General features: G+C 40.0%; 1 protein-coding gene across 2 annotated transcripts in view; it reads right to left on the bottom strand.

The window, feature by feature from the left end:
* prickle3 (prickle homolog 3) overlaps nucleotides 1-25,159 on the bottom strand; it is a 36,539-nt gene that overhangs the window by 2,676 nt on the left and 8,704 nt on the right. For both annotated transcript variants that reach the window (XM_034124129.1, XM_034124130.1), the window contains exons 3-10: nucleotides 11,980-12,163; nucleotides 11,135-11,248; nucleotides 9,650-9,787; nucleotides 8,599-8,802; nucleotides 4,861-5,047; nucleotides 3,301-3,645; nucleotides 2,423-2,674; nucleotides 886-1,275 (exon numbers count right to left, since the gene is read on the bottom strand). In XM_034124129.1, coding sequence (XP_033980020.1) covers nucleotides 886-1,275; nucleotides 2,423-2,674; nucleotides 3,301-3,645; nucleotides 4,861-5,047; nucleotides 8,599-8,802; nucleotides 9,650-9,787; nucleotides 11,135-11,248; nucleotides 11,980-12,163 — 1,814 coding nt within the window. The remainder of the gene's footprint in view (nucleotides 1-885; nucleotides 1,276-2,422; nucleotides 2,675-3,300; nucleotides 3,646-4,860; nucleotides 5,048-8,598; nucleotides 8,803-9,649; nucleotides 9,788-11,134; nucleotides 11,249-11,979; nucleotides 12,164-25,159) is intronic.

Below are 25,159 nucleotides of genomic sequence, written 5' to 3'. Positions count from 1 at the left end.
GGCTGACAGGCAGGTAGGCCATCCAGTTATTTTAGCCGGGCCGGCTAAAATGATTGGTCGTGCTTTTTACAGTACTACAGCTTCCACAGATGACATTTTTTTATGGATTTTTTGTCAAAGCACTTCAGATATTCATTGCTATCGGGATGTTAAGAGCATTCCATGGAATATAACAAAAAGTGTATCTCGAGCCGGTTTCTCAAACTTACCTACCCCACCTTTAAGTTGGCGTGACGTTGAAGCAGCGACCCTGCTGTAGTTCCTTATAGCATAACGTTAGCATTTTGCTTCTGGCGACTAGATTTATGATTAGAAAATTATAAAAGTAGGGTAGACGTGTGGAGATTATCCGGCTGAACAAAACGTGATCCGTCTCTCAAATGTGTCTCAACCACAGACCTTATTTCCAGCTGTTTTCCAAAATCCTATGGAGAAATTGCATTGTGTTTTTGTCGAAGGAACCGGAAGGAGTTTACTTCCGGGTTTTAGGACGCGTCACTGTGGCACTCTATACAATCCTCAATCCTAAACCTGCTACAAAATACTATAAAAGACTGTCTTACACGGATAATTTCAACTTTTCACTTAGTTATTTTTTATCAACCAACTATATAAGTGCTGATAACAAACAGTATTAAATGCTGCTATGCCCATGGGATAACATTTTTGTTTTAACAGGGAAATGTTTTCATTAATTGTGTGACTGTCAGTGTTTCTGATACACACTTTATTACAGGAACAAGACTCCCAAATAATATGTAAAGTAATATTTGTTAGACTTGCTTTTAGGATCCTTGTTGTTCTGAGTTTGTCTTGTTGAACTTTTTATAAGTAACTTTGAATAAAACCATCAGTTTAATCATTTATCTTAGCGGTTCCTCTCACCCAGCAGATCCATCTGAGGGGGGATTCCCTTCTGCAGATGCAGCCGGCTCCCGAAGCCCCCCCCCTCCTCCTCTTCCTCCTGCTGCTGCTCCTCTTCCTCCCTCAGATCCTCCTCCTCCTCATCTACCCCCTCCTCCACCTCCTCAGAATAGCTGCTGCTGATTGGCTCCCTGAAGCTGACCCTGGCTGTGCCGCTGCGGGACAGAGGAGGGGGGGGGCAGTCTGAGGGGGTGTCCTCCAGCGGTGGGGGGGGCAGGAGAGGGGGGGGAGAGGGGGAGTCCACGGGCATCAGGTCACGTGACTTCAACGGGAGAGGAGGGGGGAGGACGGAGGAAGGGTCGGGGGGGGAGGAGGGGGAGGTCAGGTGACCGTTCTTCTGAGGAGGAAACACTGTGGAGAGAAAGTGCAGCACCTTTCAACACAAGGCAATTCAAAGAGCTTTACAGAAATGAAAGACATTAAGAAAATGGCATTTAAAAACAGTCATTACAAAGCAAAGATAATAAAATAAACATTAAAAGAAAAAATACATGAATAGAAGTTACAGTGTAAGATATGAATAGTTCAATTATTTAAATGTAATCTAAATGTCATTTTGTAACGCGTTTCTTTTGCACATTCTCTCAATGCTTTAAATAAATACCTTGCTGAAATGAGCTATGTAGATACAATGGTTGTGTTTGCTGTAGAACATTTCAGAACACTGGGAAATGTCCCTCCCTCTTTCTTATAGTCCAAAGGGAGGAGTCTACATGTCAAGATATTCAGTTTAATATGATTTAAAACTGAGACAAGCAGGACATCTCCATATTTGAGAAGCTGAAAACAACATTTTGACATTAAAGGATGAATTGATTATCAATAAATGATTTCCGTATGTTGTGATTCTAAAGTGATTAATTACATTGTTCAGTTGTTTTTTTGTTTAGTTTTTGTTTCATTTTTCAGATAAACAAAAATGTGAGTTTTTTTATAAGGTTTTTGTTATTACCATCAGAACGTTTTTTTATATAGATATTGACTTTTAAAATGTTATTTAAATGTTATATTAAAGTCATATTTGGGGACGAAATAAAAAGTCTGTGTAGGATCGCTTGTTGGAGTGGAACTATAGATACTCCCTTTAATTCAATATAAACAGATAACAAGCATAAAGTCTATATATCCATATTGAATAACCATCCATCCATCTATCTATCTATCTGTCTGTCTGTCCGTCCGTCCGTCCGTCCATCCGTCCGTCCGTCCGTCCGTCCGTCCATCCATCCACCTACCTACCTAACTACCTATCCATCTATCTATCTATCTATCTATCTATCTATCTATCTATCTATCTATCTATCTATCTATCTATCTATCTATACATACAGTGATACAATTACACTTCAACACACGGGCTCTCTCTATCTATCTATCTATCTAAAGGGCTGAAGACCCTCAATTATTAAAATAGTTTGCAATTATATTTCCTTTATTCCACTAATTGTGCAGCTTCCATTGATACCATGTGTCTGTGTATTTGAGTGGCTTCTGATACCTTGCATCACCTGATTGGTCCTCTCCACCCAGTTCCTGCAGTCTTTAGCGCTGGACGTTCCTCTGGAGTTCAGACCGGTCAGTCCAGTGTTCCCATTCACAGGAGCAGTGTCCCCCGGCAGTAGGCTGTAGTTGGGGAGGTCGCTGGGCCACGACGGGCCCAAGCCGTTCCCCAGGTGGATATGGGGGAGAGGGGAGTACGAGCCTCGGGGGGGAGGGAGGCCGTTCTGAGCCGGAGCGGAGCAGTGAACACCTGAGAGGGAGAGGAATGCTTTAATGAGAGACTGGCTGTGTGACCGCCTTTATAAAAACATTTATTTATTATATAAAAAATACAAACAATAACAGTAAGACTGACACCTCATATAATAATACAAAATAAACATTAACATTTGAATACCAATTATATTAAACCTACTAATAATACTTATAATAATATCACAAAAAATGTAATAACAAATACTTATTATTATCAAAAATAATTATAATTATTAAAGAAAATATTAATACAATTATTAAAAATGGTTGTAATTCTAAAGAGGATAAAACAAATTATATAAAAAATACTGAAATATATATTAATAATAACAAAGCGACATAATATATGAAACATAACACAAAAGTCGGGTCTTAACACTGTTTAAAAAAAAAAAGTGTTTAGTTTTATACATATATATATATACATTAAATCAGATTTCAAGACTTTTTGAAATAGCACTCAAAATTATATTCAAGCAAAACATTTGGTGCATCTTTTTGACTTTTTAGATCAAATAACGTTAACGACGAGTACCTACCTCTCTCTCTCTCTCTGTCTCTCTCTCTGTCTGTCTGTCTGTCTATCTATCTATCTATCTATCTATCTATCAAGCCGCTCACCTCTGCTCTCCCCCGCTGTGTGCATACTGTCTTTAGCCACAGTAACCGGCAGTCTGACGCCCTCTGGTGGCTGCAGAGGGGAACCACAGGTCTGCTGCTGCTGCTGTTTCCCCCCCACCTCCCAGCGCCTCTGCCCGGCGGCGGGTTTGATCTGCAGAGCCGAGTCGCACGAGTCTGAGTTGTCGGGGTCTTCTCCCAGAGAGCAGGGTCTGGAGCAGAAGATGAGTCCGGATCGGGGGAGGAAGGGTCGTCCGATGAGAGGCAGCCGGCAGCGTGCGCAGCAGAAACACGACTCCACGGCGTGCCAGTGCTGCCCCTCGTACGTCATCTGGCCCTGATCGATACCTGGGGGGACGACATTATTAAAGGTCACCTATTATGCAAAATCCACTTCTTCATGTCTCTTCTACATCAACATGTGTCCCCTCTTCTTCATGTCTCTTCTACATCAACATGTGTCCCCTCTTCTTCATGTCTCTTCTACATCAGCATGTGTCCCCTCTTCTTCATGTCTCTTCTACATCAACATGTGTCCCCTCTTCTTCATGTCTCTTCTACATCAACATGTGTCCCCTCTTCTTCATGTCTCTTCTACATCAGCATGTGTCCCCTCTTCTTCATGTCTCTTCTACATCAACATGTGTCCCCTCTTCTTCATGTCTCTTCTACATCAACATGTGTCCCCTCTTCTTCATGTCTCTTCTACATCAACATGTGTCCCCTCTTCTTCATGTCTCTTCTACATCAGCATGTGTCCCCTCTTCTTCATGTCTCTTCTACATCAACATGTGTCCCCTCTTCTTCATGTCTCTTCTACATCAACATGTGTCCCCTCTTTTTCATGTCTCCTCTACATCAACATGTGTCCCCTCTTCTTCATGTCTCTTCTTCATCAACATGTGTCCCCTCTGTGGAAAGAGACTCTGAAAGTTTCAGGAACAAAGATTCTCTCTCTTTTTGTCCTGATCCATTTATATAAAAACCTGTCAGAAAATGAGCTGATCAGATTTTGGCCACTTTATGATGTCATAACGATTTTTTTGGCTTGTGTAACCATTAGCCAATCAGCAACCAAGGTAACCCCCCCCCCCCCACCTTATCACCTGAATCTCCTCCTAGAGTATATTTAACTACGTAAAAGTGTAAAATAATGTGAATTTATAGTTTTATGACACTTTTAAAAACAGACACTTTGTCACCTCAGGACATCAGATACTTTTTATTTTTAATTGAGGCATAGAGTTAAATTAAAACGTTTGTAATGAAATAGTGAAGAACATCTGCCCGATAATGGCTTTACGCTGCATATGAAACCTTGTAATTGTATTCTTAATTCCCCGCAGGTGTCGCAGTACTCTGTAACCTTACACTAGTTAATTTAAATAGTAATTGTCGGGAAAATACTGAATGTAAGGCTTCAACTAATCTGAACAAAGCATTGAACCGGTATTTCTCCATACCAGAACAAACGTTTTAAGTTGAGGTAAACACCTGCCTGATACTGTCTGTTAGCTGCATATAAACCCTTGTGAATGAGCTTCTTTATTCTTGACTCAGTACCTATGTGTTCCCCGCAGGTGTCGCAGTACTCGGCGTACAGCGACTCGTAGCAGGCGCAGCAGTACGGCCGGCTCTCTCTCATGATGTAACGCTGACCGCCCAGCGACGCCTCACACTCGAAGCAGCAGAAGTGCTTCATGTGCCAGTACCGACCCTCGGCCTCCGTGCACTCATCAGCCAGAATAATCTACGGTTCAGACACAAGAGAGGGGGGGGGGCACACAGAGGGAGATCAGTGAGGATTCACACACACAGAAGTAAACAAATCAGTAGGAAAAGTGATGCTGAGGATTTGGGTTAACAGGATGAAAAAGGTCAGTCTCTGCGTGTGCTAAGCTCTTGAGTCACACTGAGAGCTGTTAGAAACAGGGAAACCCCCCCAGAGAAATCTGCAAATACTCTCAACTATGCACAGATCTAAGAGAGTGATAAAACAGTAATAGTAAATCACCTGAAAGGGCCTGAGGATTAATTTTGGGGATATTTCTGAACATATTTGAATCAAAATCAACAGCTGTTTTTACCTTCTTTTTATAGCACATACATCTGTGTACAACCCACATATTTATATATTATTACAATAAGCAGTAATGTATGTATACTGTGCAGTATTTAATTATAGATTACATTTTCATATGATATTTTAAATGTATATAGTTTTCTTATTCCTGAAGTTTACTTGCACCATTCTGTCACTTGCTCTATTTTATGTATTTTTTCTTTTATGTCTTACAGTAAGTAAATTGTATGTTGCACTGTTGGAAGAGACTGGGATTTTAGATTTTCAATGGCAGAAACTATACTGTACATCAGGGCTATTCAATTAGTTTGGAATGGGGCCGGTTGATGAAAATGATCCAAAGCAAGGGGCTGGGGAAAAGATGGCTTGAAATATGAGCAATCATATTAAGAGCTTCAGATACAGTAAATACTACAACAGCATAGTGGAGTGCATATATTGTGTTTCATTAAATCAAACGACATAGCCCCAAGGCCTTTATAGATCTAAATAGCAAGTTCAGAACTCAGTAGGCCTACATGTGAAGCTGATTTAACCATCAACATCATTTCATTTGATTTAATTTAGGTGAAATTATCTAATCATTCACGCAGAGATGCAATCAATGACAGTTTGTCACTACAGTAGCTAGTAGGTGGGTTGTCACTACAGTAGCTAGTAGGTGGGTTGTCACTACAGTAGCTAGTAGGTGGGTTGTCACTACAGTAGCTAGTAGGTGGGTTGTCACTACAGTAGCTAGTAGGTGGGTTGTCACTACAGTAGCTAGTAGGGGGGTTGTCACTACAGTAGCTAGTAGGTGGGTTGTCACTACAGTAGCTAGTAGGTGGGTTGTCACTACAGTAGCTAGTAGGTGGGTTGTCACTACAGTAGCTAGTAGGTGGGTTGTCACTACAGTAGCTAGTAGGTGGGTTGTCACTACAGTAGCTAGTAGGTGGGTTGTCACTACAGTAGCTAGTAGGTGGGTTTGTCACTACAGTAGCTAGTAGGTGGGTTGTCACTACAGTAGCTAGTAGGTGGGTTGTCACTACAGTAGCTAGTAGGTGGGTTGTCACTACAGTAGCTAGTAGGTGGGTTGTCACTACAGTAGCTAGTAGGGGGTTGTCACTACAGTAGCTAGTAGGCTGGGTTGTCACTACAGTAGCTAGTAGGCGGGTTGTCACTACAGTAGCTAGTAGGTGGGTTGTCACTACAGTAGCTAGTAGGTGGGTTGTCACTACAGTAGCTAGTAGGTGGGTTGTCACTACAGTAGCTAGTAGGTGGGTTGTCACTACAGTAGCTAGTAGGTGGGTTGTCACTACAGTAGCTAGTAGGTGGGTTGTCACTACAGTAGCTAGTAGGTGGGTTGTCACTACAGTAGCTAGTAGGTGGGGTTGTCACTACAGTAGCTAGTAGGTGGGTTGTCACTACAGTAGCTAGTAGGGGGTTTGTCACTACAGTAGCTAGTAGGTGGGTTGTCACTACAGTAGCTAGTAGGTGGGTTGTCACTACAGTAGCTAGTAGGTGGGTTGTCACTACAGTAGCTAGTAGGTGGGTTGTCACTACAGTAGCTAGTAGGTGGGTTGTCACTACAGTAGCTAGGTAGGTGGGTTGTCACTACAGTAGCTAGTAGGTGGGTTGTTCACTACAGTAGCTAGTAGGTGGGTTGTACTACAGTAGCTAGTAGGTGGGTTGTCACTACAGTAGCTAGTAGGTGGGTTGTCACTACAGTAGCTAGTAGGTGGGTTGTTACTACAGTAGCTAGTAGGTGGGTTGTCACTGCAGTAGCTAGTAGGTGGGTTGTCACTACAGTAGCTAGTAGGTGGGTTGTCACTACAGTAGCTAGTAGGTGGGTTGTCACTACAGTAGCTAGTAGGTGGGTTGTCACTACAGTAGCTAGTAGGTGGGTTGTCACTACAGTAGCTAGTAGGTGAGTTGTCACTACAGTAGCTAGTAGGTGAGTTGTCACTACAGTAGCTAGTAGGTGGGTTGTCACTACAGTAGCTAGTAGGTGGGTTGTCACTACAGTAGCTAGTGGGTGGGTTGTCACTACAGTAGCTAGTAGGTGGGTTGTCACTACAGTAGCTAGTAGGTGGGTTCGAAACCCGAGCCCGCCGAAGTTTTCAGGCAATGTCTTCCCCTCTATCTCTCAATTTAACACCCTCTCTGGAATAAAGGCACTAATAAATAAAATCGTAATAAAAAAAGAAAAGTAGATTACTTTTTAACATTATACTCAAAGGGCCAGTAAATATCACCCCGGGGCCGCCAATGGAATAGCCCTGCTGTAGGTAATGTTTATATGACTATAAAGCCTTTGAATATGGAATCGCTCTAATTTTAAAGATAACTATGAAAAGGTTACCTACAGTGGATACGATAGTTTACAGTTGAGAGACCGAGAATAAGGAAATAGAGCTTTAAACTTGGTACAATTGAACGTAAGAGAGCGATACATTTTGTTTGCTGACCTCCACTTTTAATGATTTATTATAGTTTCTTTGATTTGCATATTGACTGGTTACTGTGCCATTTCATTTGTGTTTTACGACCGCTGTATTCGTCTGCCTGTATTGTCTGTTTCATCTGTTGTAACTTTGTTCATGCTTCCCTTCTTGGCCGGGTCGCTCTTAGAAAAGAGGCTTTAATCTCAATGGGACTTTTTACCTGGTTAAATAAAGGATATATATATATATATATATATATATATATATATATACACAGGGTTCATACACTTTTTCACCAATGATTTTCAATGATTTTCCATGACTTCTCCAGGACCTTAACCTAATTTTCCATGACCAAAGAAATTACTCTCTCAGCGGTACCACTGAAAATGGTTTATTTTAACATGGAACAGGAAAATAAGGTCTGCATATGAAACATATTGTGCCTATCTAAAACAAATCAAATAGTTGGCTTACTAGCTTCTACACGCTAAAGCAACTAAAATCTCTCACTAGCAAAATACCTCGACAGTTAAATGCCATTTTACATTTCATTACTATACGATACAGTATTTATTATCATTATAGTATTATTATTTCGGCGATTAGATCAAATATAAATTATATTTGATGCAACTTTACTTACATTTCCATGACTTTTCCAAAACTTTGGGAAAAATATTGTTTTCCATAACTTTTCCAGGGCCTGGAATTAGCATTTTGAATTTCCATGACTTTTCCAGGTTTTTAATGACCGTAAGAACCCTGTATAACTTTCCCTCCCTGAGCCCTCACCTCGTCGCAGGCCTGGCAGCGGGGCTTCAGCCTCTCGGCGTGGTGCCGCCCGCAGTAGATGTTTCCCTCCTGGAAGAAGTAGATGAGGTCGACCAGCAGCTCGCTGCAGGTGTGGCAGCGGAAACACTGAGGGTGCCAGCAGCCGCTCTGCCCCGCGCGGCTGGCAAACACCGCGATGTCCCCCCCGCAGATCTGACGGCCACACTGGAAAAGATCCGGGGGACGGAAGTTAGAGGGTGACAGGTCGACCCAAAATACACACTTTTCCTCTCACCTGTAGAGCTGTTTATACATTTAGATGTACGATACGATAATACTTTAATGGTCAGATCAAGTCTGAAATTTGACTTGCATCACAGCAGCTCCATGTGCAACATCAAGATAGACAAATATCAAGACACAATACATGAAAAACAAACATTTAACATTACAGCACGGTCACTGAGAGAAAACTGTACCGTTAGTTGTTGGTTTTAACCTGGAACGTATGAGGTGATATAAGAGAGGGGATTGGATTGTTTATGTTGTAAATGTATGAACTATATAAATGATATGTGTCCGTCCTAGGAGAAGGATCTTCCTCTGTTGCTCCCCCCAAAGTTTCTTCCATTTTAACCCTTTTATTGTGTTTTTTTTGGGGAGTTTCCCCCCTCCAAAATGATCCTCCAATATTATGAATGTTATGTCTATTGCAATACCAGTCAAAAATAATGTTAATTTGTTATGTTTACCACTTGTTTAGCAGCGCGACATTTATACAGCTGATATCTCTAACCCTCTGCAACTCACACTAAAGCTGTTAAGATATAGTTAAGAGGTAAAATAAGTGTTTTTAACTATCCCTTTAACCTTTGATGAAGTGAGCAGCCCTTTAATCGTTTCCTCCCCTGAGCCTTTCCTGCGCCTACATGCCAATCAAAAGTTCCTCCTTCTGCATCTATGTGTTTACAAAGCTTTCCCTTGCGTGCATGATGTTGATCACAAGGACACATTTTTACGAGGGAGTCTTCTGCGTGGTTTTGGAGACATAAAATCGAAAATGCTGCTCTACCTGTTGGCAGATGGCGCCCGTCATCGTCAGAGGGAAGAGTCTGACGACGCCTCGGCCCAGGTTCTCTCTCTTCCTCTGCTGACTGAACACTCGCAGCTCCTTCTTCTCCTCGTCGTCCAGAGTGTTGCAGTACTGAGACTGCAGGAAACACACAGATAATGGTGTTGACATATGCATTAAAAAACGACTTCTTAACCTTCAACTACCTCTTAGTTTCAGCGAGATGAATTCAATCTGTATCTTGTTTACGAACCGATTGTGTAACTTCAATTAACAACACATGAGTTGGTTATACGCCTCTTGATATGCATCATCCTGTTTTTAAAGTGTCATAACTATATAAAAGTGAGCATAAGAAGCAACTGTAATGTAGGGCGAAGGTTCTGGGTTCGATCCCAGCCCGTGCAGCCACAGTCGCACACACTCACACACCGTGCAGCCAGCATGTCGATGTATCCTTGGGCAAGATACTTAACCCTGAGTTGCTCCCGATGGCTAACGGTGTGTGAGTGTGTATGAATGTTAGGTCCTAGAGTAAGGTACACTGCTCTGTATGAATGGGTGTGAATGGGTGAATGACATGTAGTATGTAAAGCGCTTTGAGGGGTCGTAAAGACTGGATAAAGCGCTACATAAGTACAGTCCATTTACCATTTAACTGGCATTTAAGAAATAAGAAAAGTCTGGTTTTGTACATTCCAAATGAATGAATAGATATAATGTGTAATTTTGTAAGTAGTCCGACCAAATGGAGCATCAAAACAGAACGATATTTACCAGTTTCTGTAAAAACTGAAGGAACAAAAAGCTAAACTAAACCCAATAAACACTTATACAGGGTATACATGAATATAAAACCAATCCCTACTGGATTATCCTCACACATATGATTGAGTATGATACAAATATGTCAAATAAACCATTTCGAAATAACATTTAAACACAATAACATATTTTGTGATGATCAAATAATTGCAAAATGTTCATGTAAAATGTTTTTATGAATGTCAGAAACAGCTCTTTTCTGTTTTCTGTTTTCTATCAAACACAAGTGAATATCTTTGGGCTTTGGACTGACAAACAGAAACATCAGGGAAGTTTATCACACAATATGAATTAACAAAATGATGGGCAGAACAATCAATAATAAGAAAGTATTGTTTGCTGCCCTAGTTTAAAGAAAGCTACGAATAAATCTAAGGTATTGTCGTCTTTTGAATTAGCAAATTAGTTTTTGAACATGTCACCAGAGTATACGACACGACACGATAATACTTTAATGGTCAGATCAAGTCTGAAATTTGACTTGCATCACAGCAGCTCCATGTGTAACATCAACATAGACACATATATAAAGACACAATACATGAACAACAAACATTTAACATTACAGCACGATCACTGAGAGTACACCATGACAGCATGATCACTGAGAGTACACCATTACAGCATGAGTGAATCTGACCCTGGATCAGGTGACGTTACCTCGCTGTCGTGCGCCGGCAGCTGGTGCAGCAGCTGTTTGATCCGGTATCTTTCCCCAGGACTGTTCACATACGGGATCCGGTCCTCCGGCAGGCAGCTGAAGTACTGGTACACCTGTAGCACGAGGAAAAGGTATTTCAGTTCATTTTGGTCAACGTATACTACTTAAAAATATATAAAATAAACAGTAATAATGAATTCCTCGCGATGAGGTGAGTTATATTATATACTGGAAACGCGTATGGCGATTCCTAAGCTTATTACAAAAATGATTGTGTTTAATTCTCGTACAAATTATACTTAAAAAATGAAGGAATACAATTTAAAAATTTTAAATAAAGAAACAAAATTAAAATTAAACAAATAAACAAAGGAATAAATAAAAAATAAAAAATTTAACAAGGAAACAACATACAAAATACAATTTATAATTATACTAATAAAATATATAACAAAAAATATAATATACAAAAAAATATATATGCATATTATATATCCCAAAAAGTATATGTATAGTTATTTTTTTAATCTTAAAACTTTATGTATATTACATATTCCCAATAACTCACAACAAAAAAGTCCAAACATCAGTTTTATTGTTATTGATCTTCTTATATATTGTTATCAATGCTCTGATTTACACTCTGTCAGGGCTTGTTCACATAAGGATCATCAATAACAGAACGCAGAGATCCATTTAGCCATTTACAGAGCAATTTATTCAATTACAGTCGTAAATCAGTAACCTTAGTTCCCATGGTAATAAAGTGTGTGTGTGTAGGAACACGTCCAATGGAGACCAGTGTGTTGTTCCTCCCTGTCTCGATGTGTGTGTGTGCTGTTACCTGTTCGGGCTTGAGCCCCGGCGGCACCCAGGCGTATTCCTCCGAGGCGCAGCCAGAGTCGTCGTCGGAGATGGAGTGTCTCTGGAAGTCGGACACCAGCTTCGTCATCATCTTCTCCAGCTGACCCGGCACGCCGCGCACCGCGTGCTCCTCCCTCACACACTTACAGTGCACACAGATCTTCCTGCAGAGACACAGAGAGAGAGGACATCTGAGATTCATCCCTCAGGAGCTTTTTTTAATGTGTTTTAGTGATTTACAGCACAAGCCAAAGATAACCAAGTGCCACATTGTTCAGGAAGCTGGGATCTCCTGGTGCTTCAGGTGTTAAGGCGCAAGCGGTAAAATTACAACAAATACAATGTAAATATATATAGGAAAGCCTGACAGACGAGCCCTTTATTGACACCACACACTAACACAACATACATTTAAACTGGATGTTATTTAACACCATTATTCCAAAGAAAGTGGATACTGTTAGAATGTTTTTTCATACAATTGAACAATGTTCAAGTAAGTTTAGTGACTATTGCACATGGCAGAAGCTGGTTTAAACTTTTCAACCAACTTTCCATTTCTTTTCACTTCTCCCATCCATTCAAGAGGACATATAAGGCACATGTTCAGGTGTACATCAGTATGTAGTGTCTCTACTTTAAAGAGTCCTCTCCTGCTGATGTTCAGGTGTATATCAGTATGTAGTGTCTCTACTTTAAAGAGTCCTCTCCTGCTGATGTTCAGGTGTACATCAGTATGTAGTGTCTCTACTTTAAAGAGTCCTCTCCTGCTGATGATCAGGTGTATATCAGTATGTAGTGTCTCTACTTTAAAGAGTCCTCTCCTGCTGATGTTCAGGTGTGCATCAGTATGTAGTGTCTCTACTTTAAAGAGTCCTCTCCTGCTGATGTTCAGGTGTATATCAGTATGTAGTGTCTCTACTTTAAAGAGTCCTCTCCTGCTGATGTTCAGGTGTATATCAGTATGTAGTGTCTCTACTTTAAAGAGTCCTCTCCTGCTTATGTTCAGGTGTATATCAGTATGTAGTGTCTCTACTTTAAAGAGTCCTCTCCTGCTGATGTTCAGGTGTATATCAGTATTGTCTCTACTTTAAAGAGTCCTCTCCTGCTGATGTTCAGGTGTATATCAGTATGTAATGTCTCTACTTTAAAGAGTCCTCTCCTGCTGATGTGCAGGTGTATATCAGTATGTAGTGTCTCTACTTTAAAGAGTCCTCTCCTGCTGATGTTCAGGTGTATATCAGTATGTAGTGTCTCTAATTTAAAGAGTCCTCTCCTGCTGATGTTCAGGTGTATATCAGTATGTAGTGTCTCTACTTTAAAGAGTCCTCTCCTGCTGATGTTCAGGTGTATATCAGTATGTAGTGTCTCTAATTTAAAGAGTCCTCTCCTGCTGATGTTCAGGTGTATATCAGTATGTAGTGTCTCTACTTTAAAGAGTCCTCTCCTGCTGATGTTCAGGTGTATATCAGTATGTAGTGTCTCTACTTTAAAGAGTCCTCTCCTGCTGATGTTCAGGTGTATATCAGTATGTAGTGTCTCTCCTTTAAAGAGTCCTCTCCTGCTGATGTTCAGGTGTATATCAGTATGTAGTGTCTCTACTTTAAAGAGTCCTCTCCTGCTGATGTTCAGGTGTATATCAGTATGTAGTGTCTCTACTTTAAAGAGTCCTCTCCTGCTGATGTTCAGGTGTATATCAGTATGTAGTGTCTCTACTTTAAAGAGTCCTCTCCTGCTGATGTTCAGGTGTATATCAGTATGTAGTGTCTCTACTTTAAAGAGTCCTCTCCTGCTGATGTTCAGGTGTATATCAGTATGTAGTGTCTCTACTTTAAAGAGTCCTCTCCTGCTGATGTTCAGGTGTATATCAGTATGTAGTGTCTCTACTTTAAAGAGTCCTCTCCTGCTGGGGGGGGGGGAGTGTGTGGGAGAGAAACTCCCTGAATCAATTAAGTGAAACAACCCTATAATCATCATACTCCTGGCATCAGCAGGAGCACAACATTGATAAGGCACTCCCTCAGTTTAGTAACGTTATGATTTATGGACACACTTTGCGTTGGAGACATTATGTCACAATCTAGCCCACACACATTCTTCAGGCTGACTCAGCGAGAGTCACTGCAGCCAGAAATTAATAACACAACTGTTACTAATACATAGTTACTAATACAAGAGTTACTGAAACAACAGTTATCACAGCAGTAAACAAATACACAATCTACACATCAGATAAGATTTGGGATTCCTTGAGGAGAGGACAGCCTTTGTGTGTACCGCTGATACTTTAACACAACTGCAGTAAACTCAATCTCCGCGCAGATGTTTTTGAGGATCTCACATCCCAAACAAGCTACTACCAGACCGGCAGGAAATGAGGTCGCTGACATAAGCCTGGCTGTCAATCCCGCGGCAGTAAAGCGAGAGGGAGGTGAAGACTGGAGCAGTAATCTCCCTCCGCCTCCCATTACACCCCCGAAAGAGGGTGTGCCTCACTGTGGGACCGCTGGAGTCAGAATAAAGCGCCCCGGGGTGACACTGAAGTGTGTGTGTGACATGTAAGTGTGTGTGTGGATGCTACATTGTGTCCATATGCAGCTTGTGTTGCATGTGTGCATCTCTGCTGTTGTGATTGCATAACGGCCTGCCAGCTGGCACTTGTGGCTCAAGTTCACAAGGCACAAAGCTGCTTTATTTGCAGCACCCAACCCCCACACGACCAAAAGACTCAAACACACACACAAATGGTTGTAAAAGGCACAAGTGCTTTTCTTCTGATCAATAAACTGTCTTTGCATTGTTGGGAACGGCAGGTTAGGTCGCCATGTCTGTGTGAACGTCTGAGCTCCACTGTCAACTCAAGTTATTGAGAGGGAGTGGACAAAACAAGAGGAAATAAATACTTCCTTTGTGATTTCAGCAGCTTTTCTAAGGTCCTGAACAGTTGCCTGTATAGCTGAGTCAGGAACGTTACCGGTTCAAGTCCACAAACAGACCAATGCCAACACTTCTCCTTAGTACACTGCATGTCCAACACTGTGATCACTTGTGCTGTGTGTGCATTTCTACCGGTTAGTGTTGTCTCGAATGGCACACTGTCGCTCTCCCGGCTAGCAACGTTATGGTTTCAGACTTTACTCAAATTAACACAATAAAATTAAGTATGGTTTCATTTCGACACCAGTATCGTTATGCAGCATTATGTAGCCATGATGTGGGTTCTTGAGTGCGAGAAAGGTCAAATTGACAGTCAACTGTTTGCAGTTATGAAGGCACCATCTCAAGATGCATTTTAACCACATTGGGAAAAAAACCTTAAGCACAGACAATAGCACATGCAAGTCCAGAAGTACACAACTTGAGACAAAGACAACGTACTGAGTGTGGACCGCTTCAGAGTAGCTGCACACTGCTCTTAGTAATATTGTCAAATGCTAAGTCTAACTTTCATTATGTGCTACGCTGTAAAAAAGTGTGATGAATAAACGTTTTTTTTGTTTTGGCTTTCTTTAGACTTGTGATATGCCTCTGTCCAGAAGTTGGCACAATATATAGCTGCCAAGCAGGTAGATCCAATAAATAATAGTAAACACAGCTTAGGCTTAGCCATGTTGCCACAAATTTGACCCCAGCCTCGTGTACTGTATGTGTGTGTCAGTTGTATATGTGTGTGTTGGGAAACGGGGAGGGGGGATATGCCGATGTTAGAGGGTAGGAGGACGCAGCATGGCATGATGGGACAGATGGCAGATGCACTCGCTCTCACCCCCCCCACCAGCAGCAGCAGCAGCAGCGTCCACATGATGAGATATAATCACCAGCAGCGGGTGCAAAGCTTCACATGCAACCTACACTCATTTTAACACAACAAAGAGCCAATTTAAAAGAGGTATGCAGTCTCAAATCATGTGTCTCCCAGTATATATTTATCACACATTTTAAAGCTCTTACTCAACACTGTTTTATGTTTGCACGAAGACTTAGACATTTTTTTTTTTTCAAGGGGTCTATCTTACCTAGATATCTACATCTTTATAAGGGAGGTTAATGTCTTCGCTAAAGACACGTTGGAATTTTGCAGCTCCCTCTGCTTGGAATCAGTTGCAAAATGAACTTAAAATCTACAGGAGCTGGTCCCTCTGGATGCATTTAAAGACATTTTGAATTCAGGGTTCATACACTTTTTCACCAATGATTTTCAATGACTTTTCCATGACTTCTCCAGGACCTTTACCTAATTTTCCATGACCAAAAACATAACTCTTTCTCAGCGGTACCACTTAAATGGAACAGGAAAATAAGGTCTGCATATGAAACATGTTGTGCCTATCTAAAACAAATCAAATAGGCTTACTAGCTTCTACACGCTAAAGCAACTAAAATCTCTCACCAGCAAAATACCTCGTCAGTTAAATGCCATTTTACATTTCATTACTATATGATACAGTATTTATTATCATTATAGTATTACTATTTCGGCGATTAGCTAAAATATAAATTATATTTGATGCAACTTTAGTTACATTTCCATGACTTTTCCATAACTTTTCCAGGGCCTGGAATTTGCATTTTGAATTTCCATGACTTTTCCAGGTTTTTAATGACCGTAAGAACCCTGTGAATTGACTTAAAGGCAGGCATATCTGGCTGAAGATGCTCTGATTGACAGAAATTCTTAGTCGACTAACTCATATAAATATGTCAATTCGTTTCTCCACAATAACACTGCAAAAGCGTAGAGTAATCATTTAAAGTAAATCTGAACAACTGAGACCAAAACCACCAATTAGTTGACTGAAGGACCAAAGAAGGAGCAGCCCTAACCCTAACCCTAACCTATCTTGCAATGTTTACAAAAACATAATTTGTGTATTGCCGTGTAATGCAGATCCGTTAGACAATGTAATCATTATTTCATTGGCCCACGCTACACCCTTACACCAACTTTAATACAAATTTGACCTGTAGCTTTTTCCGTAATCCTGCTGACAAACAGACAGGGAGGTAATCATAGTATGACAAAGGGGATGCTTTACCAAAACAAGATTTCACACGATGTCTCTTTTGCTTAGCAAGTAGTAATTGTTATTTCGGTAAACTTAAAAGCATTTCTGAAGGGCACTTTAATGCTGCAAATGACTGAGCCTGTCCTGCTCAATCATTTGAGTCCCAAAACTCTGATGTAACGCAGCGAGGCTTCGTCCCCTCGGGCAAAACACATCACTTATGCTGACAGGTCAGAAACAGTTATAGGGAGTTCAAGTAAGGGACATTTATTGTTGACAGTGTTGTTGCCACCTAGAGTTTCAAATCAACAAACTGAAGCTGAGACTAAATTATTAGTTGATAAGTTGAGTAACAGAAATCTGCAACTCCACATCTTTAAATATGAGTATTGTTTCTGCTTTTTGGCAATAAAAAACAAAGTCACATGTTAAAATAAGAACGAAACATTGAGTTAGGAAAATAACAATTATCAGATTAATTGAATGAGAATAATAGTTAGTTGTCAAATTCAGATCAATGGTTTCACTAATATTAATTGTGAGGAAAGACCCTGTAATTCCCCAAATGTAAATCACCCATGGGGGGCTACATAAAAGTGCAAAATTAATAAAACAATAATACTATATATTTCAGCACAGGATCTATGTATATATTAACTGTGTTGCCTGGACACTTAAAACAATATAAAACACTTGCGCTGATGAAAATACTTTAATTAAAACTGCTACAGCTGGTGTTGCCGTTAGTTACTGTTGTGTACTGCCTATAGATAATCCACTCATAAAGATAATAAACTAAATCACAATTAAATAACTGTAGATAACACATGGGGGCGTAAAGGACTGAACAGCTGCTCCATCTTTAATCCAGATATATTCTACATTTGATGGTACTTAATTCATATTTATCTTATACATTTTTGTGATTTCTGAAATATTTACTTTTATTTGAGTCTCTCCTGCCGTCATGCTGATGGAGTATTAGACGGAAAATAAACAGAAATGTACTTTATGGAGCAGAAATAACCACATTTGCTTTAATTAGCTGGAGATTAGAGGGGATTTTAAATCATTTTAATTTCTTTGAACACAGAGATTAACGCTTGTTCGCTACTCCTGTGAAACCAAAACTGACCTGTTGTCCAGTAATATATTAGCCAGCACATTCAATTGTTCCCACCTTATTTTAAAATACAATGACATCTCCAATAGAGCTGTAAAAACATTGAGATATTTCCTCATTTTCAATTTTCTGATAAAATGAAATAGTGTAAATTGTATTGTTTTTGTGAGTTGAAAGACAGTATTAGTAGAACATTTGACTTTAAAATGTAACTATCATTTTATCAAATTACTGCCTTTTGTGTTCCTTTTAACTTTCACTTTGGATAATAAAAGAAAGTATTAATTCAACAAGCAATTTATTGTATTCTTTTTGTATGAAAAGTAGTACCCTTTAACTGCTTTATGTATCACAAGTAATATTGGCGTATTTTGTATCGTATGTTCCTCATATCCTGCAGCACGAATCTCCATGACGATAGTATAAAGCCTGCTTGTTAAGGTACATTTCAGGCAGCTAACTGTGTGTACTGTAACTGCTCATGACATCACGTTCAGCACCTATAATCCACCCAGCTGTGTGTATAAAACAACACAAAGTCAGGAAGAATCTCTCAAACACACACAAAACACAGCCTACTAATTTCCCGACTGTTTCGAGTCTCTTTAATCCTCTCACACAGTAAAATATATGGTTTTTTTACCTGCTGTGATCGTGACAAATTATTCCCGGTTGTCCTGTTGACGCTGTCCCGTGTGTTCTGTGAAGGTTTGCATCCCATAAGTCTGTCCGTGTGTCAGTGAGAGCAGGGTTTGCCTCTTTTTAACGTCCCTGCCACCCCCGACTCCCCCCTCCTCCGTAAATCAACAAAAGCCACACACCCACATACACACACACACACACACATTTAAAAACAAGCTAAAACACACGTAGAAGACGTCAAAGAAAAGTACTCACGCTGCCTTTGAAGATGTCAAGTGATGATAATGAACTCGCTGTCTTCTCTGCTCAGATTACTCACACACTGATTGACAACAGACGGACGATTGTTGCTCTGATGCAGTTATTAATCACAGAAATGAGAGTGGAGCAGATTTTGAGGAGCCTGTGAGCAACGCTGTGCTGTGCAGTATTTGTCATGAGATCAAGATGCGTGGCTACAAAGTGAAATATCGAGCAGGCGGTGTTACTTTCAGTCTGAGTGAAGTCACGACACATTTTTACGGATAAACTACTATCCCGAGTGTCATGTAACTTGGTTGTATCATGGGCCAAGGGAGAGGCCACTTAATTTTGGAGCAGATCTGAATCACAGGAAGGATCCCTGAATTATTTTTGAGTAATAGAACGCCTTGGTGGAGGGTCTAACTTCTTTCTTGGATCAACATTGTTTCGTGTTGCTTTATGCCATCCCATTTGAACATCTTTGACATAGTTTCAGATATTTCTTTCAAAAATGGCAAAACATTATCTGGTTTCAGCTTCTACTTTTTGATGATGTAAATTGAATATCTTTATATTTTGGATTATAGGTCGGACAAAACTCAATCATTTAAATATGTCATTCGACAGCAATGACTATTTTGATAATAAATTAATCGTTAAAATAATTTTCATGCTAAAAATGTCAGAAAATGCTGTTTTCAGCCTTTCAAATGTTGAGATTTCCTGCTTTTCATTGCTTTTTATATCATATTAAGGTGTAAATCTTAGTATATATTGACAAAACAAGACATTTAAAGATGTTACGTTGGACCTTGGAGAAACTGGAAAACCATTTCATGACAAATTGATCAATCTAGAAAATGATCTGCAGTTAAATGATAATTAAATAATCATATGTTGCAGCCCTAAAGTTGTGATGTAGATGTTTTACTGGCACAATGATTTATCAAGAAAGTAACCGGCAGATTCAATACATGATAAAAAATAACCTTTTGATAAGTCGCAGCCCTGTCATAATGCAGTTTTTGGACAACTAACTTTAAGCAGCTAATGTAGACCAGTGTTTTCGGGTATACAGATGCATTGTATGTCAGTATAAAGCTATTCAAAGCAGATAATTCTCTGCTTTAATGTGTGCTGCTGTGTGATAACCTCTCTGCAGGACGGTTAGTGAATCTGTCCTCAGATCAGATTTTTAGAAACAGATGGGCCTCCTCCTTTAACTCTCTACACTAATTAGGGACTGAGTAACTGCCGCATGGCCACCCAGACTAACAACCACGGCTACTTTGAACACTTGTGAAGCGTGGCGGGGACCTGTGGGTCAAAAGTAACTCAATTCTGTCTCTGCTGGGCAGCGGAAGCACCATCTGCCCCCCCCCCCCCCCCCCCCCCCTCACTCTCAGCTTTGTGTGAGGAAGCTCTGGAAGAAGATGGATCACTTCTCTCTCAGCGAGCATCAGCTTTAAGCCCTAAGTCGTCTCTCTTTAAGGAAAGGTGCAACTCTAAATTGGTTATTAAGGAAGATGCAATTAGAACGGGACTCTGGGGTCTTTTAGACTGACCCCCATAAATCTCAATCACCTTCATGTTCCTCGCTCTGCAGGATCAGCAAGTGGACTTCTCATTGCTTTTACGTTTTAGTTTAAAATACTGCAACTACTGTGCACACTTGTATAATTTATCTAGCATCCTATGTTTATAGTTTTATAGTAGGTGTATAGAGTGCCACAGTGACGCGTCCTAAAACCAGGAAGTAAACTCTTTCCGGTTCCTTCGTCAAAAAACCAATGCAATTTCTCCATAGGATTTAGGAAAACAGCTGGAAATAAGGTCTGTGGTTGAGACACATTGAAGAGACGGATCACGTTTGTTCAGCCGGATAATCTCCACACGTCTACCCTACTTTTATAGTTTTCTAATCATAAATCTAGTCGCCAGAAGCAAAATGCTAACGTTATGCTATAAACGAACTACAGCCGGGTCGCTGCTTCAACGTCACGCCAACTTAAGATCCATATTCAAACATACAGATTCTAAATGGTACGAGTTGAAGTGTTTGTTTGAACAGTTTGCAGGAGGCAGGTACTTGCTTTCAAGCAGAACACGGGGAAAACAAACTTAGAGGAGTGTTTACGTGTTCGGCGTAATGACGTACAACGGCCTCGACAACTTCTGTAGTCCTATTCAGCCACTTGGTAACAACCATCGTTTTTCAGACACGTCAACTCTTCAGAAATCACCAGTGGGGTCACTGCTGATGGATTTAATGTCGTAGAACAAAACGTGATCCGTCTCTTCAATGTGTCTCAACCACAGACCTTATTTCCAGCTATTTTCCTAAATCCTATGGAGAAATTGCATTTGTTTTTTGTCGAGGGAACCGGAAGTGGTAAAATGCTAACTTACTTCCGGGTTTCAGGACGCGTCACTGCGGCACTCTATTCTAACTTATTCTAAATATTTTATATAGTTTATTTCAAAGGTAATCTAGTTTCTAAAGTCTCTTTTGATCATTGGCTGTTTACTTTAGTATTTTTTATATATTAACTTGTGTGTGTGTGTGTGTGTGTGTGTGTGTGTGTGTGTGTGTGTGTGTCTGTGTGTGTGTGTGTGTGTGTAAGGGGAAGGGGAAGGCTTATTAACATCACTTTCAAAATTATGACTTTTCACACATAACAAAACACTGACTCTTTATAAAATATAAAAATACCTTAAAAGAAAAATTATCTGCTGTTTTTCAACTGATGATTGTTGTTTTTATTCTATGTTCGAATACAGATGCAGACGATGGCATTCCATGTGTATTGGACATCATGTTTAATAAATGATCAAATATCTTTTTAAAAATAAAGAGCTTTTTGAACATTAAATCATAAGACATGTCACAGTAGAGACACACAATATTAATATACACACCTGGCAATGAGCAGAAAATGTCCTCTCTAATCAGCAGAGAGGACATTTCTCTTTGTCCTCTCTCAAAAAAGTAATTTCAAAGATTTCTACCTTGAGGAAAACACTTATTTATGAACCCCCATTACCCACGGCCTTTTGACACAGATACTGTAAACAGGATTTGAAGAGGAGCACATGTGTTTTAGATTTCATTCTACCTTCTAAGCTTTTGTCCTGACCTGAATAGAGCGAACAGGAAAAACTAAGAGATACAGTTACAGTCTTTTGGTTTCATGAGGACGCATTCCTGCGCCTTTTGTTTTTGAGTCGGCCCATCTGGGATTGTGAATCCTTTACTACCAGTATAAATCTCTTTTAATTCATCTAGCTGTGTGTCAAACCGATTGTTCTTTAAAGCCTGAGAGTCTGAAACCAATAAACACAACATTCTTGGAAAGATGTATTATGTGGATCATGCCGATTGCTTGCAAACGATAAATGTGTTGCTTCTTCTTCACTCATGTAGTGCTGCCAGAGTTTCCGTTAGAACTTTTTTTTTGCCCAGTCAAAATGTCCGTTAAAGTTTAAATCTTCCGGACAAAATGAGAAAAGTGCCGGTCAAAGGTCTTCTTTGTTATGTATTGAGCTTTAAAAGAAATTGATATGATTTGATATTAAACAAACTAATTATAGTAGATTAACTACATTATTCAAAAGTGTACAGTAATTTATAATAACACGGGAATAATAAACGGAGCGCTCTCCTTCTCCTGACAGCCCGTCAGTATCATGCAGCTCGCTGATCCAGTAATGAGTGACCCGACAGTAAAAATAAACATATCTATAACTAGTTTAGGTAGTTTGAGAGGTAATTAAAATAGCTACGTGTGATGTTCTAACCTGAAGTGTGTGTTTTGTTCCGCTCACCGCTGCAGGGGATCATGCAGAGATGTGTGTCGACTCGTCAGCAGCAGCTGATCTCTCTCTCCCGTCAGATTAGACTTCACTCGCGTTTATGTCCATATCGATCAGATCTAGTTCTAGCTAATGATATGACTACCTGCTTATCAAGACACCTAAACAATAAGCGTCGCTATGCAACCGGGTGAGGCCGCAAAGTATAGCGCAGCATTATGCATTTGTTTACATGCCCACCGGAGGCATTACCAACAGATCAACGCACAATCAACCCATACAGGACATCTCTTTCTCCACATTAAATGTTAGACATTAGAATTGACTATTCTTGTCTGTCACATACTCTTCTTGTCTGTCACATACTCTTCTTGTCTGTCACATACTCTTCTTGTCTGTCACATACTCTTCTTGTCTGTCACATACTTTTCTTGTCTGTCACATACTCTTCTTGTCTGTCACATACTCTTCTTGTCTGTCACATACTCTTCTTGTCTGTCACATACTCTTCTTGTCTGTCACATACTCTTCTTGTCTGTCACATACTCTTCTTGTCTGTCACAAAAGTGGCGCAACTGATGCGGTATTGTGCTAAGGGGAAATTATTTTGACCGGACATTTTGACCGGAGAGATTTAGATTTGCCGGTCTTCAGCATATTTTACCGGTCAAAGTCTGGTAATTACCGGCTAACGGAAACTCTGAGTGCTGCAACTTATTATTTTGAATGATGATTGATTTTAAAATTGTCAGAAAATAGTGGAAAATGTCCAAGTTAAAGGTGGTATGATATAAAAAGTATTGTTTTGTCAATCAAAGAAACAAAGACATCCACTTTAATCTGATATAAAACAGGGAAACATCAGGAAATCATATTTGAGAGGCGGAATTTTCGATTAGTTGATTAATTGTTTACACTAATGCAAATTATACTTTATACGTATATTTGAACACTTACTGAAAGGCTTATTTGAAAAGGGAGAGCAGCAGTGACAGTGGGGGAGACAGGGGGAGGTATAAAGAGTTAGAGAGGGGTACGATCACAGCAGTAAGGTCTAATCTTATTAGTGTGATTGACAGGATTAAAGAAACCAAGAGACCCCAGCAGCTGGATATTCACTCACAGACTGAAGGGGGAGAGGAAAGGAAGGGGGCTCAAAGGAAAGCACAAGAAAACCTGCTGAACAAGAGACTTTGTAACATAACAACTCCTGAACAAATAGGGTAAGACGTCTGTAGGTTGACATTTTGATTAGCTTGTGTCTACGTTTTAAAAGAAGGAACGGCAAGAATTCAAATGCATTTTTCCTGCAGAGTCTTCTACAGTTATACAGAAACTCTGAAAAACACAATGTGGACTTCCTACCAAACTCTACACTGAGAGAAGTACAACTGTTACCATGCTTAAGATAACATAACCTGGTTGCATTATATTCAAGAGACTAAATATAACTGCCTGTAAGAGAGTTTATATTTTGGAAGGGCTTTTATTGTCAAATAAAGAAGTGTCTTGTTGTGGTGCATGAAGCGTGCAGTGAAGAGTGAATGGCGGATACCTTCAAAAAGTGTCTTCTTGTCAAGTAACAAGAAAAATGTGAGAAACAACAGAAACATATCTCAAGCTACTTTGATAACAGATTCATTGTTAAGCAATTGTTCATGCAAAAATGTAAAAGAAAGCAGTTTTTTTTGTCCCTCAAATATGAAGAGTTCCTGCTTTTCTCTGTTTTAATCATATTAAAGTAAATATCTTTGAGTTTTTGACTGACAAAACTATTTAAAGACATCAACTGGGACTTTGAGAAACTAAGATGCTTTTATTTACACGTTTCCAGTGCATTATATTTAACAGTGGCGAGCCGTGACTTTTATACCTAGGCCCTCTGACCCCCACCCCTTCCCTCGAAAAAAGAGTTATTACGTCACAGCATATACTTCAGCGGAATATCAAAAACAACGGCCCGGGGTGCAAAACGCATCAATGATAGCGACCCTCTACCACACAAAACAACACCTGTGAATAACCCAATTTGTGTTCTTTGAAGTTGAAAAGGATATTGCATTGTGTTTGTTACTTTCGTTGCAGTTGTATGTCTTAAGTGTCATTTGGCATGCTTTTATTTTGAAGGCGAGTTTACACTGTTGACAGGAAGTTGTTGTTGCTATGGAAACAAGAAAAGTTTCACAGCGGGCGGAACTTGTCATAAAGTCCGCGATAATAAAACCCACCCATTTAGAGGGAAGATATGATTGGTCAATTGTACTGTCATTTGACATTACTCTCTCGTTCAGTTACTATAGCGGGCCCTCTGTGAATTTACAGCAGGACCACCA

Source organism: Trematomus bernacchii, unplaced genomic scaffold (assembly GCF_902827165.1).
Source record: "Trematomus bernacchii unplaced genomic scaffold, fTreBer1.1, whole genome shotgun sequence".
Taxonomy (NCBI): domain Eukaryota; kingdom Metazoa; phylum Chordata; class Actinopteri; order Perciformes; family Nototheniidae; genus Trematomus; species Trematomus bernacchii.
Note: the sequence above shows the minus strand (reverse complement) of the source record. Positions and strands in the feature narration are given on the sequence as shown.